The following is a 26,852-nucleotide window of genomic DNA, read 5'->3' as shown; positions in this document are numbered from 1 at the left end:
ACTCTACAGTTACTATTACATTTGTTTTTTTTTTTATTAGCATGACTTTCCTTTCCTGTCCTTTGCTTGCTTTCAGACGAATGTTCCCTAGCTACAAAGTGAAAGTCACCGGACTGAACCCCAAAACGAAGTACATTCTTCTAATGGACATTGTACCCTCCGATGACCATCGATACAAATTTGCAGATAACAAATGGTATGTTATTTAGAGGTGGGATCACAGATCCAATCCAAAAACATCCGTTGCACTCCTGTTATCGGACAAAAGGAAAACGGAGACCCTTTGCTGATTGCAAGATATTTCATTTCGTGCAACCCATCGGAATCAAATATCTTCTAAAAAATAGTAACCAGAGGTGGGTTTCAGCAGGTTCTGACCAGTTCTGGAGAACCGGTAGCGGAAATTTTCAGTAGTTCAGAGAACCGGTAGTAAAAATTCTGACTGGCCCCGCCCCCATCTATTCTCTGCCTCCCGAGTCCCAGCTGATCCGGAGGAAATGGAGATTTTGCAGTAACCTTCCCCTGGAGTGGGGAGGAAATGGGGATTTTGCAGTATCCTTCCCCTGCCACGCCCACCAAGCCACACCCACAGAACCGGTAGTAAAAAATTTTGAAACCCACCACTGTAGTAACCAAAGGGAAATGATATCAGATCTAGTCCACTGCTAGTCCTTGACTACTCCATTTAGTGACCGTTCAAAGTTCCAACTGCACTGAAAAAAGTGACTTATGACCATTTTTCACACTTATGGCCATTACAGTATCTCCCAGAGACACGTGACCAAAATTCAGATGCTTCAATATGTCCCAAAGGTGTTTTTTTCAAGAGGCAACTGGACTTTCTGGTTTTTCTTTGAAGACGTTGCGCTTCTCATCCAAGAAGCTTCTTCAGCTCTGGACTGGATGGTGGGGAAGAGAAGGATTTATACTCCTTGCAGACAGCTGGTCAATGACCATCATCATTGGAGCTGAAGAAGCTTCTTGGATGCATCCATGACCTGGATGACTTGAGAATCTCCATAGATAATACTTCAATATGATAACCAAAACAGATGGATGGGTGGAGACCAGACAGTGAGAGGTAAAGTCTACCATCAATCCAGCAACCATCTCCAGCAGGGACCTCCTAAATTTGGTCACCAGGCCAATTGGATGTGGTGGCTCAGAGGCTTAAGACGCTGAGCTTGTTGATTGAAAGGTTGGCAGTTCAGCAGTTCGAATCCCTAGTGCCGCGTAACAGGGTGAGCTCCCGTGACTTGTCCCAGCTTCTACCAACCTAGCAGTTCGAAAGCACGTTAAAAAATGCAAGTAGAAAAATAGGGACCACCTTTGGTGGGAAGGGAACAGCGTTCTGTGCACCTTTGGCATTGAGTCCTGCCGGCCACATGACCACGGAGACGTCTTTGGACAGCGCTGGCTCTTCGGCTTTGAAACAGAGATGAGCACTGCCCCCTAGAGTCGGGAACACCTAGCACAGATGTGCGAGGGGAACCATTACCATTACCTTTAGACCAATTGGCAGTATCTGGTCTTCAGGCTCTTGCGGAAGGATAGAAGGGCGGGAGTAGATCTTACCTTTTTTGTTTGAAATTGTGTTCCAATATTTGAGTGGCTGCCACCAAGAAAAGACGGTCAACCTATTCTCCAAACTTCCAAAGCCACCTGGAAGCAAGGCAAGAAACAATGGAGGGTAACTAATCAAGGAGTGATGACATCTAGATCTAAGGAGAAACTTCCTTCCAGAACAATTAATCAGCAGATCGAATTGCCTCCAGAAGTTGTGGGTGCTGCAACACAGGAGGTTTTGAAGAAGAGATTGGACAACCATTTTTTCTGGGATAATAGAGGGTCTCCTGCTTAAGCAGGGGGTTGGACTGGAAGACCTCCATGGTCTCTCCCAACTCTGTTATTGTGTCCTTCAGATAAGTATTCTTTAGTTAATCTTTTCATCTCCCTCATCCTTTGCTGCTCTGGCTTTCTCTGATTTCCCAACAGGTTAAGGGCTAAACAAAGAGGAAATAAGGGAAGTACAAACTCCAAAATATTGTGTTGCTTTTGACAGGTCAGTAACTGGGAAGGCTGAACCGTCCATGCCTGGAAGATTGTATGTCCATCCAGACTCACCGGCTACCGGGGCCCATTGGATGAGACAGCTGGTTTCCTTCCAAAAACTCAAGTTGACCAATAATCATCTCGACCCATTTGGCCATGTAAGTATGATTTAGCTGTTCCAGACTGGCATTAGAGTTTGGTCAGATCCCTACCTCTTGAAGTTGTAGCTGTAGTAGAGGACATAATTGCTGATGGCTATGAGCATCACATCGGGGTAGAGCAGGGCTCTCCAAACTTGGCAATTTTAAGACTTGTGGACTTCAACTCCCAGAATTCCTCAGCCAACATAGGGAATTCTGGGAGCTGAAGTCCACAAGTCTTAAAAGTTGCCAAGTTTGGAGATGCGTGGTGTAGAGTGTTTTAGGTGCCCTAATGAATAATCCCAATCTGAATGTCTTCGTGTGGACCTTAATTCAAGCATGAAAATCACCATTTCTTATATGGGGCCAAGATATATCCAACCAATATATTCTCAGGACCATTCGGAAGGTTGCAGCATAGAAAATTTATTCAAGTTTACACACCAGAAAAGGGACGCGAGGCTCAGTGGCTAAGATGCTGAGCTTGTCCATCGAAAGGTCGGCAGTTCAGCGGTTCGAATCCCTAGCACCGCGTAATGGGGTGAGCTCCCATGACTTGTCCCAGCTTCTGCCAACCTAGCAATTCGAAAGCAGGTAAAAAATGCAAGTAGAAAAATAGGGACCATCTTTGGTGGGAAGGGAACAGCATTCTGTGCGCCTTTGGCGTTGAGTCCTGCCAGCCACATGACCATGGAGATGTCTTCAAACAGCGCTGGCTCTTCGGCTTTGAAACGGAGATGAGCACCCCCCCTAGAATCGGGAACGACTAGCACATATGTGCGAGGGGAACCTTTACCTTTACCTTATACATCAGAATCTGGTCAACTGAAGTTCAGCACTAAACTGGTGCCAGATAAGAATCAATGGAATCCAGGAGAGGTCAAACATGGATCGCTTATAGCAATGCAAAAACTCCAAGCTAATGGCACATTTGACTCCACCCCCAGCTCTGCTTGCTCTTTTCCTACATATATCTTGTGGGGCTGACTCAACTGTTAGGCAGAAGGTGGAACCACATGGTCAGAGATGGAGACAAAGAGGTCAAAATAGGAGACTCTTAATGTCCAGTTTTGCTTTAGGTATGAAAATATCCTAAACCTTCACATTTACTTTTGGATGCAACATTTAAATGATCTGATGCTTGTCAGCATTGACCTATGAAAAAGTCAAATAATGTTAAACTTGCAACAGTGATGAGCTAAAGTGCAATTGATACTGACAGAACATGTCTTCATTTCTTCTTTATTAAGTTACCCAGTCCAAAGAGTCTTAAGAACTTTAACACTGTATAAATATCACCGTATTGAAGCCACGTAAAGTATTAAGGTAAATAACAATATTAACAAAAGGGAAAAGAAAAAAAAAACGTTGACATTTTGGAAATCAGAGTTAATATTGATATAAACTACTTCTTTTTTAAAGGTTTCGGTTATATAAATATTAGAGCGTTGGTATTGTATAAATACCACTCGATTCAAATAATACGATGCACTGCTTAAATTGTATAATATAATATATAAATACAGATAGTACATAATTGCCATTTTGACTTAAAAAACCTAAATAAAAAAAAATCTACCAACTCGGCCCATATTTTTATAAAATTTTGTATTATTATTTTTATAAGTAACCAAAAGCAGTGAACATGCCCAATACTTCCTCCTCCTCTTATTTTGCCCAAAACAACAATGTGAATGAGTTGGGCAGAGAGAGAAAGAGACTGGTCCAAAGTCACCCACCCAGTTTTCATGGCTAACACAGGACTAGAACTCACCATCTCCTGGTGATTGGTCCAAAGTCACCCAGCCAGCTTTCCTGCCTAAGGCGGGACTAGAACTCATGGTCTCCTGGTGATGAGTCCAAAATCTCCCAGCCAGCTTTCCTGCCTAAAGCAAGACTAGAACTCACCGACTCCTGGTTTCTAAATGGCGCTTTAACTACTAGACCAAACTGGTTCGTTCTTTCTTTCTTTCTTTCTTTCTTTCTTTCTTTCTTTCTTTCTTTCTTTCTTTCTTTCTTTCTTTCTTTCTTCCTTCCTTCCTTCCTTCCTTCCTTCCTTCCTTCCTTCCTATCTATCTATCTATCTATCTATCTATCTATCTATCTTTCTTTCTTTCTTTCTTTCTTTCTTTCTTTCTTTCTTTCTTCTTTCCTATCTATCTATCTTTCTTTCTTTCTTTCTTTCTTTCTTTCTTTCTTTCTTTCTTTCTTCTTTCCTATCTATCTATCTTTCTTTCTTTTCTTTTCTTTTCTTTTCTTTTCTTTTCTTTTCTTTTCTTTTCTTTTCTTTTCTTTTCCTTTCCTTTCCTATCCTTTCCTTTTCTTTTTGGTTCCACCCACCATCCGTTCCTGCTTCATATTAACTGCAGCGCTATGCATCTTTGGTAAAATCTGCTGCAATAAAATAAATCTTTTCCAAATCCAATGCCAGTGATTAGGTGGAAACATTTATTAGTTTTCTTGGCTAATGGTTTGCCATTGGCTTCTTCTGCATTTTTTTTTTTTTTAAATTCCCACTCCATCTCCAGTGCTGGGATGCTCTGCCAAATTCTAACCAAGCCTGACCCTGTTTAAGTCTTGAGAACAGCAGGTGGTCTCATTCAGCAAATATAAGCCTTTCTGGAATTGATATTCTTAATTCCTTTCCTCCTTCGAATGATAAAGTACCTTGCTTGGATACTTTAATCTGATTCATCTATCCTGTTGCTTTCCAAAAGAGAAAGAGAGAGAGAGAGAGATCTCAGTGTGTTGTCCAAATAGAATAGAGCATAACAGAATTAGAAGGGACCTTAGAGGTCTTCTAGTCCAACTTCCCTGCTTAAGCAAGAGACTACGACGATTCCAAGTCAACAGCTGTTCAATCTCTTCTTAAAAGCCTCCAGTGATGGAGCAGCTACCACTCTGGAAGGCAGGCAGTTCCACTGATTAATTGTCCACACTGTCAGGAAATTTCTCCTTAGTTCCAGGTTGCTTCTCTCCTTGGTTAGTTTCCATGCATTGCTTCTTTGTCTTGCCTTCTGGTGCTTTGGAGTTAGGTTGTCCCCCTCTTCTTTGTGGAAGCCCTCAAGTTTGGGCAGATAGCTATCACGTCACTCTTCATCCTTCTCTTTGTGAGACAAGACATACCCAGTTCCCGCAAATTGTTCACCCTCTGTTTTAGCTTCCAAACGGCTAACCCCACCTTTAAAGTCTTGAAGGATTTGTGTGCCTTTCAAAATTAAAAAGAAGAAGAAGAAGAAGAAAGAAGAAGAAGGAAGAAGAGGAAGATGAAGATGAAGAAGAAGGAAGAAGAAGAGGAGGAGGAAGAAGGAGGAGGAGAAAGAAGAGAAGGAGGAGGAAGGAAGAAGAAGAAGGCGGAAGAAGGAAGAAGGAGGAAGAGGAAGGTGAAGATGAAGAAGGAAGAAGAAGAGGAGGAAGAAGAAGGAGGAGGAAGAAGAAGAGGAAGATGAAGAAGGAGAAAGAAGAGGAGGAGGAGGAAGGAAGAAGAAGAAGGCAGAAGAAGGAAGAAGGAGGAAGAGGAAGGTGAAGATGAAGAAGGAAGAAGAAGAGGAGGAAGATGAAGAAGAAGGAGGAAGAGGAGGAGGAGGAAGGAAGAAGAAGGCGGAAAAAGGAAGGAGGAAGAGGAAGGTGAAGATGAAGATGAAGAAGAAAGAAGAGGAAGATGAAGAAGAAGGAGGAAGAACAGGAGGAGGAGGAAGGAAGAAGAAGGCGGAAGAAGGAAGAAGGAGGAAGAGGAAGGTGAAGATGAAGAAGAAGGAAGAAGAAGAGGAAGATGAAGAAGAAGGAGGAAGAAGAGGAGGAGGAAGAAGAAGAAGAAGAAGAACCTGCAATCCAAAAACATCAAGCATTCACGACCCAAATTATCCGGCGAGAGCTTCGTTGCATCGATGCCTTGATTAACTTGAAGCTTGCGCGTTGAAGCTCAGCCAACGGAGTGCTTAACCACGAATCAGGTTGGGCTTAAATTGATGGAAGCGAGAGCAGTTAAGGGGTGTCGGGCGGCTGCCACAATCTGTCAACAGTTGACTCTAATTGAACGCTTGCCTCTCCAAGTGGCACTCATGGACGCGTGGAGTGGGGAGCAAGGGGGGGAGATGAAAAGGAAGGCGGCCAGGCCTTGTAAAACCAAATCAGTACAATGTGTTAAACGATCTGGGAACCCGGAATGGAGTCGAGCCCAGCCCAAGTTACCCGTTTGAATTAATCCTTACGGCTGGCTCCACTCCTGGCGATCATAAATCAGAAGAAAAGGAGCTCTCCAAAAAAAAAAAAAGAAAAAAGAAAAAGAAAAGAAAAAGAGCAGGACTTCATTTGAAACATGTCTCGTTGGTTTTTAAATCCACCAGGGTTAAAGAAAAAAAAAAAAAAAAAAACCTCCATGGAGTTTTTCAGGTTTTTTTTTTTAATTTGTTTGGGTTTTTTTTTTTTTTAGCCACCAAATCTCTTCCACATTTTGAACATTCTCCCTAGCAGGCAAAACAACTCAAGATATCATCGAAGCAAAGACAGCCAGCATAGAAGACCGATGGGGGAGGGTGTGTGTGGGGCTGGTTCAGTGGCTAAGACACTGAGCTTGGGAATCCGAAAGGTTGGCAGTTCGGCGGTTCAAATCCCTAGTACAAGTCTCCTGGGTGAGCAAGGGGTTCGACTAGATGACCTCCAAGCTCCCTACCAACTCTGTTACTGTCACTGGCTTAATTTTGGTGTGTGGGATGGGTGTTTTTTTTTTTTTTTTTAATCCCTTCTCCAAGCAATTATCCTTATCTGCAATATTCTGATGAGTTGGAATATGGCATCCAGTTTTGGTCGCCACGATATAAATAAAAGAGGTTGAGACTCTAGAAAGAGCGCAGAGAAGAGCAACGAAGATGATTAGGGTGCCAGAGGCTAAAACATATGAAGAACAGTTGCAGGTGGCTCAGTGGCTAAGACGCTGAGCTTGTCGATCGAAAGGTCGGCAGTTCGGCGGTTCGAATCCCTGGTGCCGCGTAACGGGGTGAGCTCCCGTGACTTGTCCCAGCTTCTGCCAACCTAGCAGTTCGAAAGCCCGTAAACAATGCAAGTAGAAAAATAGGGACCACCTTTGGTGGGAAGGGAACAGCGTTCCGTGCGCCTTTGGCGTTGAGTCATGCTGGCCACGTGACCACGGAGACGTCTTTGGACAGCGCTGGCTCTTCGGCTTTGAAACGGAGATGAGCACCGCCCCCTAGAGTCGGGAACGACTAGCACATAGGTGCGAAGGGAACCTTAACTTTTAGTTTAATGGAAAGAAGGACCAAGGGAGACATGATAGCAGTGTTCCAATATCTCAGGGGCTTCCCCAAAGAAGAGGGAGTCAAGTTATTCTCCAAAGCAGCTGAGGGCAGGACAAGAAGCAATGGATGGAAACTAATCATGGAGAGAAGCAACTTAGAACCAAGGAGAAATTTCCTGACAGTTAGAACATTCATCAGAATGACTTGCCTTCAGAAGTTGTGGGTGCTTCATCACCAGAGAAGAGATTAGATAGCCATTTGTATGGAATGCTATAGGGTTTCTTGAGCAGGAGGTTGGACTAGAAGACCTCCAAGGTCCCTTCCAACTCTGTTGTTCTGTTTTGGTCAACTGTTCTAGGCTGCTTCTCTCCTTGATTAGTTTCCATCCTTGTCTCGCCTTCAGGTGCGTTGGAAATAAATTGACCCCCTCCGATTGGTGGCCGCCCCTCAAATATTGGGACATTGTGGTCATGTCCTTCTTTTGTTAAACCCACACGTTTGCCAAAATTAAAAAATTGCTGGACCAGGTCTCTGCCCTAGTTAGTGATCCAGGATGAGTTGAGCTGTAAATACAAAAAAAAAAATGTTGAGACTTTGGAAAAAGTGCAGAGAACAGCAACTAAGATGATTAAAGGTCTGGAGACTAAAAGAGACGAAGAACGGTTGCAGGATTTGGGTATGTCTAGTCTGATGAAGAGAAGGACTAGGAGGGGGACATAATAGCAGTACTCCAGTATTTGAGGGGCTGCCACAAAGAAGAGGGGAATCAACTTATTCTCCAAAGCACCAGAGAGCAGGACAAGAAGCAATGGATGGAAACTAATCAAGGAGAGAAGCAACCTGGAATGCACGAGAAACTTCCTAACAACGAGAACAATTAACCAGTGGAACAGCTTGCCACCAGAAGTTGTGGTTGCTCCATCACTGGAGGTTTTTAAGAAGAGACTGGACAGAAATGGTCTAGGGTCTTCTGCTTGAGCTGGCGGTTGGACTAGAACAGGGGTCAGCAACCTGCAGCTCTGGAGCCGCATGTGGCTCTTTCACCCCTCTGCTGCGGCTCCCTGTCACTCAAAATATGCGTCACAACCGCCAATGTACGACACCCGCCGGCACGTGATTTATTGAGTTTTCCAACCCCCGGTAGGCCAGCCATGGATAAATCCAAGAAAAGAAAAGTTTCAGAAAAAAAACAATGTTTAATTCAACTATGTATGTTAGTTTTGTGGCTGCTCAGGCACGGGAAGGGTTTTGTGGCTCCCGGTGTTTTCTTTTCTCATCCGTTTGTCTCTATAATACTAAAATGTCACCATCTTAGAATTTGGATTGGGCTCCTGGAAAATTCTCTACTGCCTTCTCCTCTTTGCTTTGAGGAAAACCAAATCAAGTCGAATTCCTGAAGGAAACCTGGATTGGTTCCAGTTTTGCTGCTGGCTCTCCAAGCGCTTACTTCTCCTCCTCCTCCTCCTCCGCTACCAAAAAAGCTTCTCCCAGGATTACAAAAAGACCCTCCTCCTGGACACCAGATGCAATTGTTGGCATCTGGTGGTCTCTGGAGCAACTTCCCAGCCAGGAAAAAAAACAAAATATTCCTCAAATGTTCGACCTAGATGGGGCAGCCCGGTTTTTATGGCAGGCGAGACCGTTGACGGGGGGAAAAAAAAAAAAAAAAAAACCCTTCCTAGCATTGGAAGCAGATTGTAGAAAACGGAGGTCTGTGCTAGACGCCTCCCTCCGACGAATGTTTTCGTTTTTTGTTCTCCTTTTGCTTGTTTTCCTTTCGGGCTTGTTCAAAAGAATAACATTTCGGACCACATGCTTGGAAGGTTGGGAGGGAGCTGCAGTTGGGAAGAGGCTCACTCACCGCATTTATGACAGTGGTGGCCCTTGGAAGCGGGTTCCAGACGGAGGGCGCATAATAGGCAACAGGAGAGGGGATTAGGACAGAGAGGCTGCGAATAAGCAGTGTCGCAACCAAGGTGGTGTGTGTGTCTGGGTTGAAGTCTCCCGCCTGTTCTCTCTGGAATGGTTGAGATGTTTGGTAGGATAAGAGTGTCTTCCATAAATAGATGGCATGATATAGAAAATCCTTTGTCTCTCCTCTCCCTCTCCCTTTCCTCCCTTCTCCTCTCCCTCTCCTTTTTCCTCTCTCCTCCTCTCCTTTTTCCTCTCCTTCTCCCTCTCCTCTCCCTCTCCTTTTTCCTATCTCCTCCTCCTCTCCTTTTTCCTCTCCCTCTCCTCTCCCTCTCCTTTTTCCCTTCCTCTCCCTCTCCTTTTTCCTCTCTCCTCTCCCTCTCCTTTTTCCTATCCTTCTCCCTCTCCTCTCCTCTCCCTCTCCCTCTCCTCTCCTTTTTCCTCTCCCTCTCCTCTCCTTTTTCCTCTCCCTCTCCTTTTTTCCTATGCTTCTCCCTCTCCTCTCCTTTTTCCTCTCCCTCTCCTTTTTTCCTCTCCTTCTCCCTCTCCTCTCCCTCTCCTCTCCTTTTTCCTCTCCCTCTCCTCTTTCTTCTCCCTCTCCTTTTTCCTATCCTTCTCCCTCTCCTCTCCCTCTCCTTTTTCCCCTTCCTCTCCTTTTTCCTCTCCCTCTCCTCTCCCTCCCCTCTCCTCTCCTCTCCTTTTTCCTCTCCCTCTCCTTTTTCCTCTCTCCTCTCCCTCTCCTTTTTCCTCTCTCCTCTCCCTCTCCTTTTTCCTATCCTTCTCCCTCTCCTCTCCTCTCCTCTCCCTCTCCTCTCCTTTTTCCTCTCCCTCTCCTCTCCTTTTTCCTCTCCCTCTCCTTTTTCCCCTTCCTCTCCCTCCCCTCTCCTCTCCCTCTCCTTTCCCCCTTCCTCTCCTTTTTCCTCTCCCTCTCTGTCCCCCCTCTCCCTCTCCCTTCTCTGTGCTGGATTGCATCACCCGTGACCCCCACTGGCCCACCCTTACATTGCTCAAGATAACAGTCCCACTCCCAGAACTTTACAAACCACAGCTTGTGGCTTAGTGTTGGGTGAATTAGGTTCCTTGCAGTTTGGAGAACAAATCATGATTTCCTTTGTAAGGAAAGACCATGTATCGTGGGCAGATCTTTTCTTCATACGTAGAACTCTGAAACGGAGGCCTGCAGAAGTCTCTTTGGGGGAGACCTTTATGGGAAGAGCCCGCGACCCTCTCTCTCTCTGCCCCAACTGATTGAGGCTGCCCTACTTTCCCCTTTCCTTTGCAGATTATCCTCAACTCCATGCACAAATACCAGCCCAGGCTGCATATTGTCAAAGCAGACGAAAACAACGGGTTTGGCTCCAAAAACACAGCCTTTTGCACCCACGTCTTTCCAGAGACGGCTTTCATTGCGGTGACCTCCTATCAGAATCACAAGGTAAAGTGGCTAATTTTGGAAAAATTGCCATCAGGTGGTAATGATGATGGAGAGTGCCATGGGTGCAAGGGAGACCCTTCCTTCCTTCCTCCCTCCCTCCCTTCCTTCTTCCTTCCTTCCTTCTTCCTTCCTTCTTTCTTCTTTCCTTCTTTCCTTCCTTCCTCCTTCCTTCCTTCCTTCCTTCCTTCCTTCCTTCCTTCCTTCCTTCCTTCCTTCCTTCCTCCTTCCTTCCTTCCTTCCTTCCTGACTCAAGGTTGACTCAGCCTTCCTTCCTTCCTTCCTTCCTTCCTTCCTTCCTTCCTTCCTTCCTTCTCTCCCTCCCTCCCTCCCTCCCTCCCTCCCTTCCTGACTCAAGGTTGACTCAGCCTTCCTTCCTTCCTTCCTTCCTTCCTTCCTTCCTTCCTGACTCAAGGTTGACTCAGCCTTCCTTCCTTCCTTCCTTCCCTCCCTCCCTCCCTTCCTTCCTGACTCAAGGTTGACTCAGCCTTCCTTCCTTCCTTCCTTCCTTCCTTCCTTCCTTCCTTCCTTCCTTCCTGACTCAAGGTTGACTCAGCCTTCCTTCCTTCCCTCCTTCCTTCCTTCCTTCCTTCCTTCCTTCCTTCCTTCCTTCCCTCCCTCCCTCCCTCCCTCCCTCCCTCCCTCCCTCTCACCCTCCCTTCCTTCCTGACTCAAGGTTGACTCAGCCTTCCATCCTTCCAAAGTGGGTAAAATGAGGACCCAGATTGTTGGGGGGGCAAGAGGCTGACTCTGTAAACCGCTTAGAGAGGGCTGTAAAAGCACTGTAAAGCGGTATATAAGTAAGTGCTATTGCTATTGCTACTAACCTAACAACTGCAGTGAATCGCTTAACAACCGTGGCAAGAAAGGTCGTAAAACGGGGCAAAAGCCAAATTAACAAATGTCTCGCTTAACAACAGAAATTGTGGGCTGAATTGTGGCCATACGTCAAGGACTACTTGTGCCTTGGCCAATTACTACAACATCAAAAAAAGGACCTTCCGTGTATAATTTGGGAAGTGTGGCTTTATCTCAACCGCCATCCTCTTCAGGAGTTACAAGGAGTAAATATTGAAAGGGGTCATTTTCATTTGCGTAGCCTTGAGCTGGTAAAAGGAAGAAGGAGGCAGTTATGTTTTCAAATATAAATTAGAGCCTTGGTGGTGCAGCAGACTAAAGTGCTGTTAAGTAGCACCAGCTGCCTGCAATTACTGCGAGTTCGAATCTCACCAGGCTCAAGGTGGACTCAGCCTTCCATCCTTCCGAGGTAGGTAAAATGAGGACCCAGATTGTGGGGGCAATAAGCTGACTTTGTTTAAAAAAAGAACACCGCTTAGGGAGGGGGCCGAAAGCCCTACTAAACAGGTATATACAAAAGTATGAAGGCTATTGCTTAACGCATTGTAAGCCGCCCTGAGTCTCCGGAGAAGGGCGGCATATAAATCGAACCAATAAATAAATAAATAAATAAATAAAATAAATACATCTAGAATACAAAGGATGTGAGTTACATCTCCTTGGCGGTTCTCGCATGGAAGAATTAGCAACCTACAGCAGAAAAAGAAAAAAAAAATCAATGTTCTACAAATCAGTAGGGAAATATCTCAAATTCCCAGACAGTCTGTTCGTAAAATATGAAGCGTGTGTTTGTCAAAAGATACCGCCTAGCTGTCTTTTTTTCCTCCTTTAAAAGAAGACGAGTCATGAAAGAAGCCAGTGGAAAATGTGGGAGCATTAAAATCTGATTTAAGAATATAGGATAATAGGGTTGGAAGGGAACTTGGAGGTCTTTTAGTCCCACTACCCACCACCCACCCCCGCTCATGCGTACCATTCTGGATAAATATAATATAAATACGTAAGACAAATGCTTGTCTTACATATTTATATTAAGTAACATAAGTTCTCTTCTCTCCCTTCCTCTCCTCCCCTCCCCTCCCCTCCCCTCCCCTCCTTTCTCTTCTGTTCCCTTCCCTTCTCTCCTCTCCTCTCCTCTCTTCTCCTCTCCTCTCCTCTCCTCTCCTCTCCTCTCTTCTGTTCCCTTTCCTTTCCTTTCCTTTCCTTCCCTTCTCTCTTCTCTTCTCTTCTCTTCCTCTTCCTCTTCCTCTTCCTCTTCCTCTTCTCTCCTCTCGTCTCTCTTCTGTCCCCTTCCCTTCTCTTTTTTCTTTTCTTTTCTTCTCTTCTCTTCTCTTCTCTTCTCTTCTCTTCTCTTCTCTTCTCTTCTCTTCTCTTCCTCTTCTCTCCTCTTCTCTCCTCTCTCTTCTGTTCCCTTCCCTTCTCTTTTTTCTTTTCTTCTCTTCTCTTCTCTTCTCTTCTCTTCTCTTCTCGTCTCTTCTCTTCTCGTCTCTTCTCTTCTCTTCTCTTCTTCTCTTCTCTTCTCCTCTCCTCTCCTCTCCTCTCCTCTCCTCTCCTCTCCTCGTGGCTTTCCAACTTCCTTTCAGAGAAGAAAACAGTGGTGGGGAAATTGTCATGGATGGACCTCCACATGTAGAGATGTGGTAGCCCAGGGTGCTGTGTGATTGTCTTATGTCTCGGAGATCTTTCTCTCCAAATATTTGCGGTTGAGGAAGGGATATGAGAAGTGTCATCGTGCAAAATATGTGCTTCATTACGAGATCATCAGCTTGTTGGGATGAACTTCCTTTTGACAACGGCAGCTGAAGAGTGAAGGTGGTTTAATTCTCAGAGAACAAACTTATTTTGCATTGGTCTGGAGACAGAATAGCAGAGTTGGAACAGGTCTTCTAGTCCAACCTCTTGGCTCAGAGCAGACTCTAGTCTATACCATTCCAGACAAATGGTTGTCCAATCTCTTCTTAAAAGCCTCCAGTGATGGAGCACCTACAACTTCTGGAGGCAAGTCATTCCATTGATTAATTGTTCTCATTGTCAGGAAATTTCTCCTTAGTTCTAGGTTGCTTCTCTCCTTGATTAGATTCCATCTATTGCTTCTGGTCTTGCCTTCTGGTGCTTTGGAGAATAGATTGACTCCTTGTTCCTTGTGGCAGATTTCTCGTAGATGATTGATGGGCAGCTGCTATCCAAACAAGTTTTGATTTCCCCCCCCCTCTTTTTGGTTCTTCAATTTCAGATTACCCAACTCAAGATTGAAAACAATCCCTTCGCAAAAGGATTTAGAGGCAGCGACGATATGGAATTGCACCGAATGTCTCGAGTGCAAAGGTAAGTTATTATTCAGTGCCGTATTTCCCAACTTTTGACAACTTCAAGATGTGTGGACTTCAGATCCCAGAATTCTCAACCTTTCCATAGTGTTTCCCATCTACCAGATGTCAAGTGAACATCTGGAAAGACCCAAAGGTGCTTTTCCAAAAGGCGACTGGACTTCCTTGGTGGCTTTTCCCCCCCCTGAAAACTTTTCAGCTTCTCACCCAAGCCCAAAGAGCTGCTGATTCAGTTCTGCAGAGGAATGATCGAGTCTGTCATTTGCACCTCCATAACTGTCTGGTTTGGCTCTGCAACCCAACAAGACAGACAGAGACTTCAGAGGATAGTTAGAACTGCAGAAAAAACCATGGCTGTCAACCTGCCTTCCATTGAGGACCTCTACACTGCATGAGTCAAAAAGAGGGCTGGGAAAATATCTACAGACCCCTCGCATCTTGGACATAAACTGTTTCAACTCCTACCCTCAAAACGACACTATAGGGCACTGCACACCAGAACAACTAGACACAAGGACAGTTTTTTTTCCAAATGCCATCACTCTGCTCAACAACTAATTCCCACAACATTGTCAAATAATTTACTAAGACTGTATTCTATTCTATTCTATGCTTTGCTATGCTATGCTATGCTATGCTATGCTATGCTATCATCTATCATCGATCTCTAAATCTCTCTCTCTCTCTCTTTATTATTTATTACTATTATTATTTATTATTATTAGTTGTCATTAACAACTAATTTCCACAGCACTGTCAAATAATTTACTAAGACTATATCACTATTATTCTTCTCTTCCTTACTAGTATCTAAGGGTTCTATCTTTTTATTCTTGATGAATGTATTTTATTCTCCTTATCTACACTGAGAGCATATGCACCAAAGACAAATTCCTTGTATGTCCAATCACACTTGACCAATAAAGAATTCTACTCTACTCTACTCTACTCTACTCTACTCTATTCTATATTCATATGCACCAAAGACAAATTCCTTGTATGTCCAATCACACTTGGCCAATAAAGAATTCTATTCTATTCTATTCTATTCTATTCTATTCTATTCTATTCTATTCTATTCTATTCTATTCTATTCTATTCTATTCTATTCTATTCTACTCTACTCTACTCTACTCTACTCTACTCTATATTCATATGCACCAAAGACAAATTCCTTGTATTTCCAATCACACTTGGCCAATAAAGAATTCTATTCTATTCTATTCTATTCTATTCTATTCTATTCTATTCTATTCTATTCTATTCTATTCTATTCTACTCTACTCTACTCTACTCTACTCTACTCTACTCTACTCTATATTCATATGCACCAAAGACAAATTCCTTGTATTTCCAATCACACTTGGCCAATAAAGAATTCTATTCTATTCTATTCTATTCTATTCTATTCTATTCTATTCTATTCTATTCTATTCTATTCTATTCTATTCTACTCTACTCTACTCTACTCTACTCTACTCTACTCTATATTCATATGCACCAAAGACAAATTCCTTGTGTATCCAATCACACTTGGCCAATAAAGAATTCCTATCCTATCCTATCCTATCCTATCCTATCCTATCCTATCCTATCCTATCCTATCCTATCCTATCCTATCCTATCCTACCCTATTCTCTATTCATATGCACCAAAGACAAATTCCTTCTGTGTCCAATCACCCTTGGCCAATAAAGAATTCTATTCTAAGAAGCTAGAAGAAGTGAGAAGCTTCTTGGATGAAAACTTTTTCAGGGAAAACACCAAGGAAGTCCAGCTGCCTTTTTGGAAAAAGCACCTGTGGGCCTCTCCAGATGTTGGCTTGACATCTGGTAGATGGGAAATACGATGGATTCTCAGGTTGGGAGTTTGATAAGGGCAGGTTTTATATCAAGATGGTCCCCGAAAACTGAATGGGATTTAATGCAAGGGAAAGGTAATTCAGTACATGTGGCGGTACGATGCGACTCAAACATTTCTCACTGAAATTAAACCCAACGTCCTTTCCATGGCCCCATCCCGTCTTCCGTCCTGGAAACAAAGCAGGACTCATGTCAGAAACAAACTTTGGGCTTTCCCTGAAAAGTTTCTTGGGTGGAGGGGTGTGTGTGGAAAATCATGAACAGGTGGCCGATGCCGATTCCAGCTCGTCCTTGGCCTTAATGGAACTTGGGAAGAGGATGATGTTTAACGAAAGGCAGCGATCCAGGGTGGGAATGATATTGCGTTCCAAACAGAAACAACCACATGTTTCTAATTGGACTAAATGCTCCAGCTCTCCTTGTATATACATTTTATAGGTTTCTCTTTTGGGGGGGGGAAAGGGACGGCCAGTGAAATGATAGCTATTGTGGTGGAGAACGCAGCTGGACGCCGTATGACCGTTTCTTCTTTAGGCGAATTCTTTCTTCCTCGGGCAAATTGAGTGCAGATTTGCAGCAAACAGGTTCCTTGGCGAAACCCAACATTTTCCTATTACAGGCCGTCCTCCTCGACGTACCACAGTTCCTTTAGTAGTGACCGTCCAAAGTTGGAACGGCGCTGAAATAAGTCACTTAGGGTCATTTTTTTGTGGAATTGGGATCGTAGAAACACCCAGGAGCATAGAAGAATTCAGAGGCAGATGCATAAATAAATGCCTTCAACGTATTTATTTATATAATAAATCATATTAACTATGTACAACAGAGATCAAGTCTCATGAGGAACAAACATGAAAAGAGAGATGGAGAGAGAGCGAGGTGGAAAAGGTTGGAGGGGGTTTTATACTCAGGGTAAGCCCCTCCTTTCCACATAGGGGTGGAGACACTCTCTGCCTCCACTGGTGTCTATATGACACATGTGCCAATGGCTTGCAAATAGACAGTTTTGACAGTTTTCCATACTTAGCGACCGTTGCCACATTCCCCAGGGTCATACCTAAATAAAGAAATCATGGGCAATTATAACTTTCCAAAATTGTTTTGCCTTCTGGCAGGACCACCACATGTGATAATAATTTCCTTTTTGATGTTTACATTTCCAACATCAAAAAAAAAAAAAAAAAAAACTTGCAGGGGATTCACTTAACAACTGTGGCAAGAAAGGTCCTAAAATGGGGCAAAACTCACTTCACAAAATGTCTCACTTAACGACAGAGATTTTGGGCTCAGTTGTGGTCGTAACCCGAGGACTACTTGTAGCTGCATGCAGGAGGCTGACTAGGCCACGCCCAACATGGCCACGCCCACCCAGCAACCAGGCAGAGAAAACCCTTGCTAAAATTTTTGAAGTCCACCCTTGCCCGAACCGTACATGGATACCGGCTTGAAATGGAGAATTATTGCTCGTAGGATAAAGTTGCCGTGACATTCATTGTAAACCCCCCCCCCCAATTTTTTTTGCCTTTGATTTCAGCAAGGAGTATCCGGTTGTCCCAAGAAGCACAATCCGGCAAAAAGTGTCTTCCAGCCACAGTCCCTTCAGTGGTGAAGGCAGGTCTCTCTCGGCTTCTTCTAACCTCGGATCCCAGTTTCAGTGTGAGAACGGTGTCTCTAGCACTTCCCAGGACTTATTACCACCTGTGAACCCGTATCCTGTAACTCAGGATCATGGGCAGGTATACCACTGCACCAAGAGACCAGGTGAGTTGGAGTTTTAGACTGGGGAGATGGGAACAGGAGCTAGCCAGTGGTGGGATTCAATTTTTTTTTACTATCGGTTCTGTGGGTGTGGCTTGGTGGTGGTGGTGGGTGTTATGTGACTGGGTGGGCGCGGCCAACTTTTTTTTGTTTTTTTTACTTTTAAAAGCATTTTTTCTACAACCGTAAGAGGTTGCAGAAAAAAAATGCTTTTAAAAGCCTCTGACGATCAGGCAACTCAGCTGGGATCGTCGGAGGCTTTTAAAAGCATTTTTTCTACAACCTCTTGGAGGTTGTAGAAAAAATGCTTTTAAAAGCCTCTGACGACCCCAGCTGAGCCACGCGATCATCAGAGGATTTTTTTTTTTTTACTTTTAAAAGCATTTTTTCGGCCAAAGAGGTTGTAGAAAAAATCCTTTTAAAAGCCTCTGATGACCCCAGCTGAGCCGCGCGATCATCAGAGGCTTTTTTTTTAACTTTTAAAAGCATTTTTTCAGCTGAAGAGGTTATAGAAAAAATGCTTTTAAAAGTAAAAAAAAAAGCCTCTGATGATCGCACGGCTCAGCTGGGCATGGTGGGGGGGGGCGGCAGGGATTTTTGCTACCAATTCTCCTAAGCACCCGCCACCATCGCTACCGGATCGGACGATCCGGTCCGAACCGGGAGCATTTCACCCCTGGTATAGGGTCTCCTACTTGGGTTGGACTAGAAGACCTCCAAGTTCCCTTCCAACTCTGTTATTCTTTTATTAAGTCTCATGCTATCCAACTCTCTCCTAAGATTATTTTGGCTGGAGTAGAGAGAAGTGAATCAATGCAAGCTTTTCCCATCCTTCCACCCCATAGCTGAAGCTTCAGGTCTTCTCCCATTTGAGTCCATCTTCACTTCCTCCTTGTCTTTTCTCTCTCCACTTCTGTTTCCCATCTAGTAGAATCGTCTTGACTGCCCCTTCCGAGCCTTTTCAGCCCATATTACAAACAGCAGCCTAGATAAAATACAGAGAGGTGACCCCCGGTAGTTCTACAGAAGTTAAATGCACATCCAGGAAGATAACTGGTGCCTCGGTTACAGATAACTTATCAGGTTGGGAGGCCTTAAGAAAGGACCTGGGATTAATTCCAATACTTAAATAGCTAATGGCAGGTTATTTCGGAGGGCTGAAATTTATAGCTATTCCGAGAGATTAGCCAGCCTTTTCCAGAGAGTTAGCTGGCTGGCTGAGCCAATTTGGAATGGAAGCACACGGGAAAAATGAGCGTTTGGTAAACTATCATTTTGAAATCATTTTTAAAAAAAAAAACCTGCTTTTTATAGAAATCCCCGCTTCACTGTTTAAATCGGGATGATTGAGAATCTTCATGGACGGTATTTGGGAAATTTTCAGTTTGGAGAAACAATCTAGGAGTCAAATGTTTCTGATCCTCATTTCAAAGAAGATAAGGGTACATGGGTTAGCTCTCACATGCGGCAGTTGTTAAGTTAGCAACATGGTTGTTAAATGAAACTGGCTTTCCTCCTTGATCTCGCTTGTCACAAAAGGCGATCACGTGAGACAGCAACGGTCATAAATTGTTCGGCCCCAGCTACGGACCCCAAAGAACGCAGCACACACACAAAGTCTGTACAAACCTTAGTTGACTAAATTAAATCAGTTCTTTTTCAAACAAAGGCTGTTAATTAACTTTCTTAACAGCCGACAAGAATCCAAAGAATAAATAATTGTAATCTTACTAGGATTGGCAGAAAGCCCAGAAGCAATTTGCAGAGAACTAAGAATCAAGACGCGAAGGAGAGTGAACTGAAGTTGTTCCCTACAAATTGCTTCAGTCGGCGTTCCTCCTTAAATAGGCTAAGGGAGTGGCCAATTAGCCCCAAGCCTTAGTCTCGAGGAGACCTTCTCCTGAGGAGCCACTCCTGCCTTTTGGCAGCTCTGCGCGCCCGTGTATCGAGAAAAGGCTCCTCTTCTTCTTCCTCTTCACTTATGGGAGCTTCTGGAGGTTCTGGAGGCCCTGGCTGAATCCCCACCTCTGGCGCCACATCTTCTCCAGCCTCCTCACTATCCGACTCGAGTGCCAGCTGCACAGGCTGCTGAAGCAGCACCACACCAGCCTCCTCGCTGTCGGAATCAGCTACTAATTGCACAGGCCGCTGACGGGCCACAACATAAATATGAATCAGTTGCCCATCATTCAAATTTTGATCCCACGGCCATGGGGGATGCTGGAATAGTCATAAGTGTGAAAAACAGTCCTAAGTCCCATTTTTTCCAGTGCCATTGGGACTTTGAATGGTCACTAAACAAACTGTTGTAAGTCAAGGATTTCCAGTCAGTCTTAAGAGGACTCAACCTCTCCAGGAGACCTTTTCAATACTGGTTTCCCACCCTAAGGAATCTGCACGACAATGGAAAGCTGTGTAGACAACATCACAGCGTTGCACTCTGCCTTCTCGAAATGAGAAAGTCAGCGCCACAGAAAAACACCAAGAGAAATTTGAATGGAATTTTCTTCTTGTTGTTGTTAGTTGCGAAGTCGTGTCCGACCCATCGCGACCCCATGGACAACGTTCCTCCAGGCCTTCCTGTCCTCCACCATCCTCTGGAGTCCATTGAAGCTCACGCCGACTGTTTCGGTGACTCCATCCAGCCACCTCATTCTCTGCCGTCCCCTTCTTCTTCTTTTGCCCTCCATCGTTTCCAGCATTCAGCTCCTCTCCAGGGAGTCCTTCCTTCTCATTAGGTGGCCAAAGTATTTGAGTTTCCTCTTCAGGATCTGGCCTTCTAAAGAGCAGTCAGAGTTGATCTCCTCTAGGACTGACCGGTTGGATGGCCTTGCAGTCCAAGGGACTCGCAGGAGTCTTCTCCAGCACCAGAGTTCAAAGGCCTCCATTCTTTGGCGCTCAGCCTTCCTTGTGGTCCAACTTTCATTGCAACTGGGAAACCCATCGCTTTGACTATACGCACTTTTGCTGTCGAGGTGATGTCTCTGCTTTTTATTATGCTGTGAATTTTCTAGTCCCCCCAAGAATACAGCCAATAAAACCAGGAGCCCCTTTTTTTCTGCAAGGCGGGGATAGAGGGAACGTTGGAGAAATTATAAAACCAGATTTCGTGTTAATCCTAAAGCCCCTCTCCTCCTACATTTTGAAAGGGGGCTGCTTCTCTTCCCCAGAGAGAAAGTTGGGGAAGGGGCAGCGTCAGTGGTCTCTGGTTGAAGCCATCCTGTCAACGTAAAAACCATCCATCATTTGTCTCCAGACATGGAAGAGCGATAAAGACATACCCCCCCCCCAAAAAGTTTTCTTTCCAGTTTAAGGGATTCCCACTTGGTGGGTGGCTTCCGGCCTTCTGCCCCTCACTCACTTTATCTCATTTCCTTGCATTGTAATATGCAAGAGGGCTATCTTGCCCATGGTGCACTCCCCCCCCATCCCCACTTCTTAGCCGCATAGATCATGTCCCATCCCAGGCGACAACAACACAGGGCCAACATCTCCTTGCTATCTCCCCAGTGGCTCAGGTTGGATGGGCAAGGAATGTCTCGGTTATCAAAGCTGCCAGGTCCTTTCATGGTTGGGAAGCTGTGCAGGATACTTTTGGCTGATGATGATGATGATGATGATGATGATGATGATCTCTTTTATTCATTAAACATGAAACTCAGTCAACTGAACATTTAAAAATGTATCACAAATATCATTGACTGGCACTGATGGTTGATACGGGTATCAACCAAGTATCTCCTTCTCCTTCTCCTTCTCCTTCTCCTTCTCCTTCTCCTTCTCCTTCTCCTTCTCCTTCTCCTTCTCCTTCTCCTCTTCTCCTTCTCCTTCTCCTTCTCCTTCTCCTCTTCTCCTTCTCCTCCTTCTCCTTCTCCTCCCTCTCCTTCTCTTTCTCCTCCTCCTCCCCCTCCTCCTTCTCCTTCTAGCTGAGGAAACCTCCTTACTCCTGGTTCAGCACCTTTTCCACTGGACCTCTCTGCCTCTTGAGCTGAGACAGAGGGATTGGACCAGAATCTTGCCTCTCTTTCTTCTCCTTCTTTTTTTTCCTCCTTCCTGTGTCCTCTTCTACTCTTCCTTGTTTTTCTAATTTCTTCCTCCTTGCCACTTCTCCTTCCACTTCTCTTCCTCCTCCTTTCTTCCTGCCACCACTTTCTCTTTCTCTTTTACTTCTCATTCCTTCCTCCCTGTCTCCCTTCTCCTCCTGCTTCTCCTTCCTGTGTCCTCTTCTTCTCTTCCTTGTTCTTCTAATTTCTTCCTCCCTGCCACTCCTCCTTCCATTTCTCCTCCTCCTCCTTCTCTCCTTCCTGCCTCCTCTTTCTCTTTTTCTTCTACTTCTCATTCCTTCCTCCCTGCCTCTCTTCCTTCTCCTCCTCCTTTTTCTCCTTCCTGTGTCCTCTTCTTCTCTTCCTTGTTCTTCTAATTTCTTCCTCCCTGCCACTTCTCCTTCTCCTGCTTCTCTCCTTCCTTCCTGCCTCCTCTTTCTCTTTTTCTTCTGCTTCTCATTCCTTCCTCCTTGTCTCTCCTCCTTCTCCTCCTTCTTTTTCTCCTTCCTGTGTCCTCTTCTTCTCTTCCTTGTTCTTCTAATTCCTTCCTCTCTGCTGCTGCTGCTTCTCCTCCTTCCTGCCTCCTTCTCCTCTCTTCCTTCTGGCCATGGAATCCAGTGCCAAATCTGCTTCTCTCGAAGGCTTCCCCTTTGTGTCTCCCTCAGATGACGAATGTTCCACCGCTGATCTCCCTTACAAGAAGCCCTACATGGAAACATCTCCAGCAGAAGAAGAGGCCTTCTACCACCGCTCCAACTACCCCCAGCAGCAAGGACTGAACAGCGCCTACAGGACTGAGTCCGCACAACGCCAAGCCTGCATGTACGCTAGTGCAGCCCCAGCCCCGGAAGCGGTACCCAGCTTGGAAGATCTCAGCTGCAACACCTGGTCCACCATGTCCTCCTACAGCAGTTGCACAGTAACTCCCATGCAACCCATCGACAGGTTGCCTTACCAACATTTTTCAGCTCATTTCACCTCGGGCTCCCTGATGCCCCGCCTTGCCACTGTGGCCGGTCATCCCTCGCCCCAATTGGGGGACACCCATGCCATGTTCCAGCATCAGACCTCCGTTCCTCACCAGCCCCTCGTCCGGCAACAAGCCAGCATCCAGTCTCCTCCTGGAAACTTACAGCCACCTGAGTTCCTCTATGCTCACGGGATGCCCAGGACACTTTCCCCTCATCAGTACCATTCTGTCCACGGGGTGGGCATGACTGCAGAATGGAGTGAGGGCAGCTAACAAGGGAAGAGGCAAGCTTTGGTTGGACTGAACGTTCACAGATAAGCACTCTAGAGATGGACCAGGCCCTCTTCTCTGGGGAGACCATGGGGTGGGATCACCTCTACTTTGGTGTCTCCAAAGCCACTGAATATCACAGCACATCTTTGTCCCCTGCCTGTGACCTCCTCACTCGGCCACCCGGATTTTTCATTGGTACCAACTAGTCCCCTTCGATGGTTTTGTTTGATTTTGCTCCCAAGGGAGATGTCAAGAGCTTCGTGGCATCTCTTGATCTCCCTTTTGGCAGGGTAAGGTGGGAAGAATTAAGAATATGTGGAACTTCCTTCTTCTCCCGACCCCTCTCCTTTCTTTTTTTGGTGTTGATATTGACAATGTTCTGTAATAAATGATAATATATAGCCCTCTCCATATCCATTTCTTTCTCTGTATCCTTTTCGGCCTCTCAGTTTCTCTCTTTTTACAGGAATTTTATAAGCCGCGGCTGAAATGAGTTGTGAGATACAACTTTTCAGTTGTTTCTCTTTATTTTCATTATTACAGGTCCTTTTAGTTTAAATCCGTGATTCTCACAGTTGGCCATGTTAAGATGGGTGGAATTCAACTCCCAGAATTCCCCAACCAGCAAAGTAATGCCGGCTAGGGAATTCTGGGAGTTGAAGTCCACCCATCTTAACATGGCCAACTTTTAGGAACACTAGTTTCAAAGGTTAATGAAAGGTTAATGAAAGATTCTTAGTCTGATTTTTTTTCTACATTCCCCCCTCTTTTTATTCGATGCCAAATGTTGGAAAATATCAGAACAAAACCATCCTTAAATACACAAGCAACTTAATTTTCCCCTGCCCATTTTTTTAATGCAAGATCTGAGTTGGATTCAAATAATTTTATAACCATATGCCTTAACTGTTTGGGGCAACAGTTTAGAAGGAGTTTATCATTTTTTTTTTAAAAAAAAATATTCTCCAGGCCACCATTTAATATGGTTTCTCAACCTGGAAAAAATCCACTTATTTTTTTCCCCAAAACCAGCTGTATAAGGTATTCTAGATACTATATTTGCAGTAATTAAAAGTTCTTGGTATCAGACATCTAGGATAAACTCCAAAATGTATACCATCTAAATTATCCCAGGTTAAGAACCAAGTCTGACTTGTCTGAAATGGTATAGGGCAGGTGTCAGCAACCTGCGGCTCCAGAGCCGCATGTGGCTCTTTGGACCCTCTGCTGTGGCTCCCTGTCAGGTGATCCCACCACTGGCTGGTCCCGCCCCTCGCCCTCCCCTCCCACTCACTCCTTGCCTGGCCTGAGAAGGTAAAGGCAATGGCGGGGAATGGAGAAGCGGCCAGGGCAGAGACAAAGAGATACAGAGAGAGGGGGAGAGAGAGAGAGAGAAATAGAGAGATACAGAGAGTGGGGGAGAGAGAGAGAGGGGAGGGAGGGAGAGAGAGATGTCAAAAGTGTTTTGTAGTTCCCGGTGTTTTTTAACAACCAGTTCTCTGCCCTAATGACCAGCTAGGTAGGCGTGGCTAGGGGGAGTCATGTGACTGGTGGAAGTGAGTGACATCGAGTTGGCCACGCCCAGCCAGGTTTTGTGGCTCCCGGTGTTTTCTTTTCTGTGGGAAATGGGTCCAAATGGCTCTTTTGAGTGTTTTAAGTGTTGCAGACCCCCTGGTCTAGGGTCTCCTGACAGAGCAGGGGGCTGGACTAGAAGACCTCCAAGGTCCCTTCCAGTTCTATTCTATTCTATTCTATTCCATCTCAAGTTATTAAAACCTTTGGGTGCCATCCAAAACGCCAGCCAGGTAAGAAGTTTCTCTCTACAGGTAGCCTTCAACTTACAAACACAATTGAGCCCCAGATTTCCGTGGCTAAGGGAGACCGTTGTTAATTTGCTCCATTCATTGAAATTTCTTGCCACGATTGTTAAGTGAATTATTGCAGTTCTTAAGTTAGTATCATGGTGATTTGGTGAATCTGGACTAGCAATATAAATTTTGGGCTCAATTGTGGTCATAAGTCAAGGACTAGCGGTACACAGATGTACCGTGTTTCCCCGAAAATAAGACCCTGTCTTATATTTTTTTGAACCCCAAAATGAGCGCTTGGCCTTATTTTCGGGGAGGTCTTATTATTTTGGGGCGCGTGGAGCAAGATGGGGCTTCTCTTGCCGTCTTACCTGATTTCCAGCTCTGCGTTTAAATATTTTCGGGGAGAGCTTATTTTCGGGGGGGAGGTTTATTTTAGCACATGCGCTCAAAAGCCCGATTGGGTTTATTATCAGGGGAGGTCATATTTTCAAGGGAAACAGGGTAGATATAAAAAGCTTAACAGAGAGTACAAAGCCAGAGCTACAGCTAAGATCTTGAAATATTTCTTCCCAAGTTTAAATCAGAAGCAGAGCAAAGACAAGGAATTTGTCTTTGGTGCATATGAATATAGAGTAGAGTAGAGTAGAGTAGAGTAGAGTAGAGTAGAGTAGAGTAGAGTAGAGTAGAGTAGAATAGAATAGAATAGAATAGAATAGAATAGAATAGAATAGAATAGAATAGAATAATAATAAGATTAAGAATAAAGAAAGAATAGAAAATAATTAGAATAGAATAGAATAAGAATGAACAGAACAGAACAAGAATGAAGAATAGAACATGAGTAGAATAGAATAAGAATAAGAAAGAAAGAATAGAAAATAATTAGAATAGAATAGAATAGAATAAGAATGAACAGAACAGAACAGAACAAGAATGAAGAAAGAATAGAATAGAATAGAATAGAATAGAATAGAATAGAATAGAATAGAATAGAATAGAATAGAATAGAATAGAATAGAATAGAATCTGGAAGGGACCTTGGAGGTCTTCTAGTCCAGCCCCCTGCTCAAGTAGGAGAACCTATACCATCTCAAGACAAACGATTGTCCAATCTCTTCTTAAAAACTTCCAATGTTGGAGCCATTCACAACTTCTGGAGGCAAGTTGTTCCACTGATGAATTGTTCTCACTGTCAGGAAATTTTTCCTAAATTGCTTCTCTCCTTGATTAGTTTCCATCCATTGCTTCTTGTCTTGCCTTCAGGTGCTTTGGAGAAGAGCTTGACTCCCTCTTCTTTGGGGCAGCCCCTGAGATATTGGAAGACTGCTATCATGTCTCCCCTAATCCTTCTTTTCATTAAACTAGACACACCCAGTTCCTGCAACCGTTCTTCATATCTTTTAGCCTCCAGTCCCCTAATCATCTTTGTTGCTCTTCTCTGCACTCTTTCTAAAGTCTCCACATCTTTTTTTCAACCCAATTTATGATGGGTTACAGCATCCTGTGTTGGCATGATCACCAACGTTTCCTTGGGAAAAGAAGCTCCTTCACTAGACAACTTGAACGTGTAGATGTCAGAATATCTAAAAAGGCTTCTACCTTCCAGCAGATGGCTGAAGGGAATCTCTCTCTCCCCCCCCTCATCCCCCGCTTCCTGGTTTATTTCTGGAACCTGCCTAGCTAAAGTCCACAGCCAAACTACGATTGAAGAGCTGAGAGCTATTTTGAATGGAGAGCTATTTTAATCCTTTTGGATTTGTCTGGACACGGTTCTACCAGACTGTTAATTCATTCTTTTTTTGAAATATGGACTTTCAGTTCACCCCTTTGTGTTTTTTTTCTAACTGCAGTAGGAAACATTTATTATTATTTATTAGTTCAATTTATATGCCGCCCTCCTCCGAAGACTCAGGGCAGCTTACAATGCACTTATAGCAATAGCCTTCATTCTTTTGTATATACCTGCTTATTAGGACTTTTGCCCCCCCCCAAATAAGCGGTGTTTCTACAAAGTCAGCTTATTGCCCCCACAATCCGGGTCCTCAATTTACCTACCTCGGAAGGATGGAAGGCTGAGTCAACCTTGAGCCTGGTGAGATTTGAACTCGCATGAATTGCAGGCAGCTAAGTGCTACATAACAACACTTAGTCCGCTGCACC

General features: G+C 44.5%; 1 protein-coding gene across 6 annotated transcripts in view; it reads left to right on the top strand.

Moving 5' to 3' along the window:
* The window catches only part of TBX5 (T-box transcription factor 5), a 75,801-nt gene extending 52,507 nt beyond the window's left edge, over positions 1–23,294 (top strand). For all 6 annotated transcript variants that reach the window (XM_087880189.1, XM_087880188.1, XM_087880192.1 and 3 more), the window contains exons 4-9: positions 77–196; positions 2,063–2,210; positions 10,641–10,793; positions 13,882–13,973; positions 17,372–17,598; positions 22,304–23,294. In XM_087880189.1, the coding sequence (XP_087736315.1) occupies positions 77–196; positions 2,063–2,210; positions 10,641–10,793; positions 13,882–13,973; positions 17,372–17,598; positions 22,304–22,881 (1,318 nt within the window). In that variant the 3' untranslated portion in view covers positions 22,882–23,294. The remainder of the gene's footprint in view (positions 1–76; positions 197–2,062; positions 2,211–10,640; positions 10,794–13,881; positions 13,974–17,371; positions 17,599–22,303) is intronic.
* Positions 23,295–26,852: the final 3,558 nt, after the last annotated feature.

Source organism: Pantherophis guttatus, chromosome 17, assembly GCF_059756535.1.
Source record: "Pantherophis guttatus breed Tessera chromosome 17, ASM5975653v1, whole genome shotgun sequence".
Classification (NCBI taxonomy): domain Eukaryota; kingdom Metazoa; phylum Chordata; class Lepidosauria; order Squamata; family Colubridae; genus Pantherophis; species Pantherophis guttatus.
This window is presented reverse-complemented; position numbering and strand designations above follow the sequence as displayed.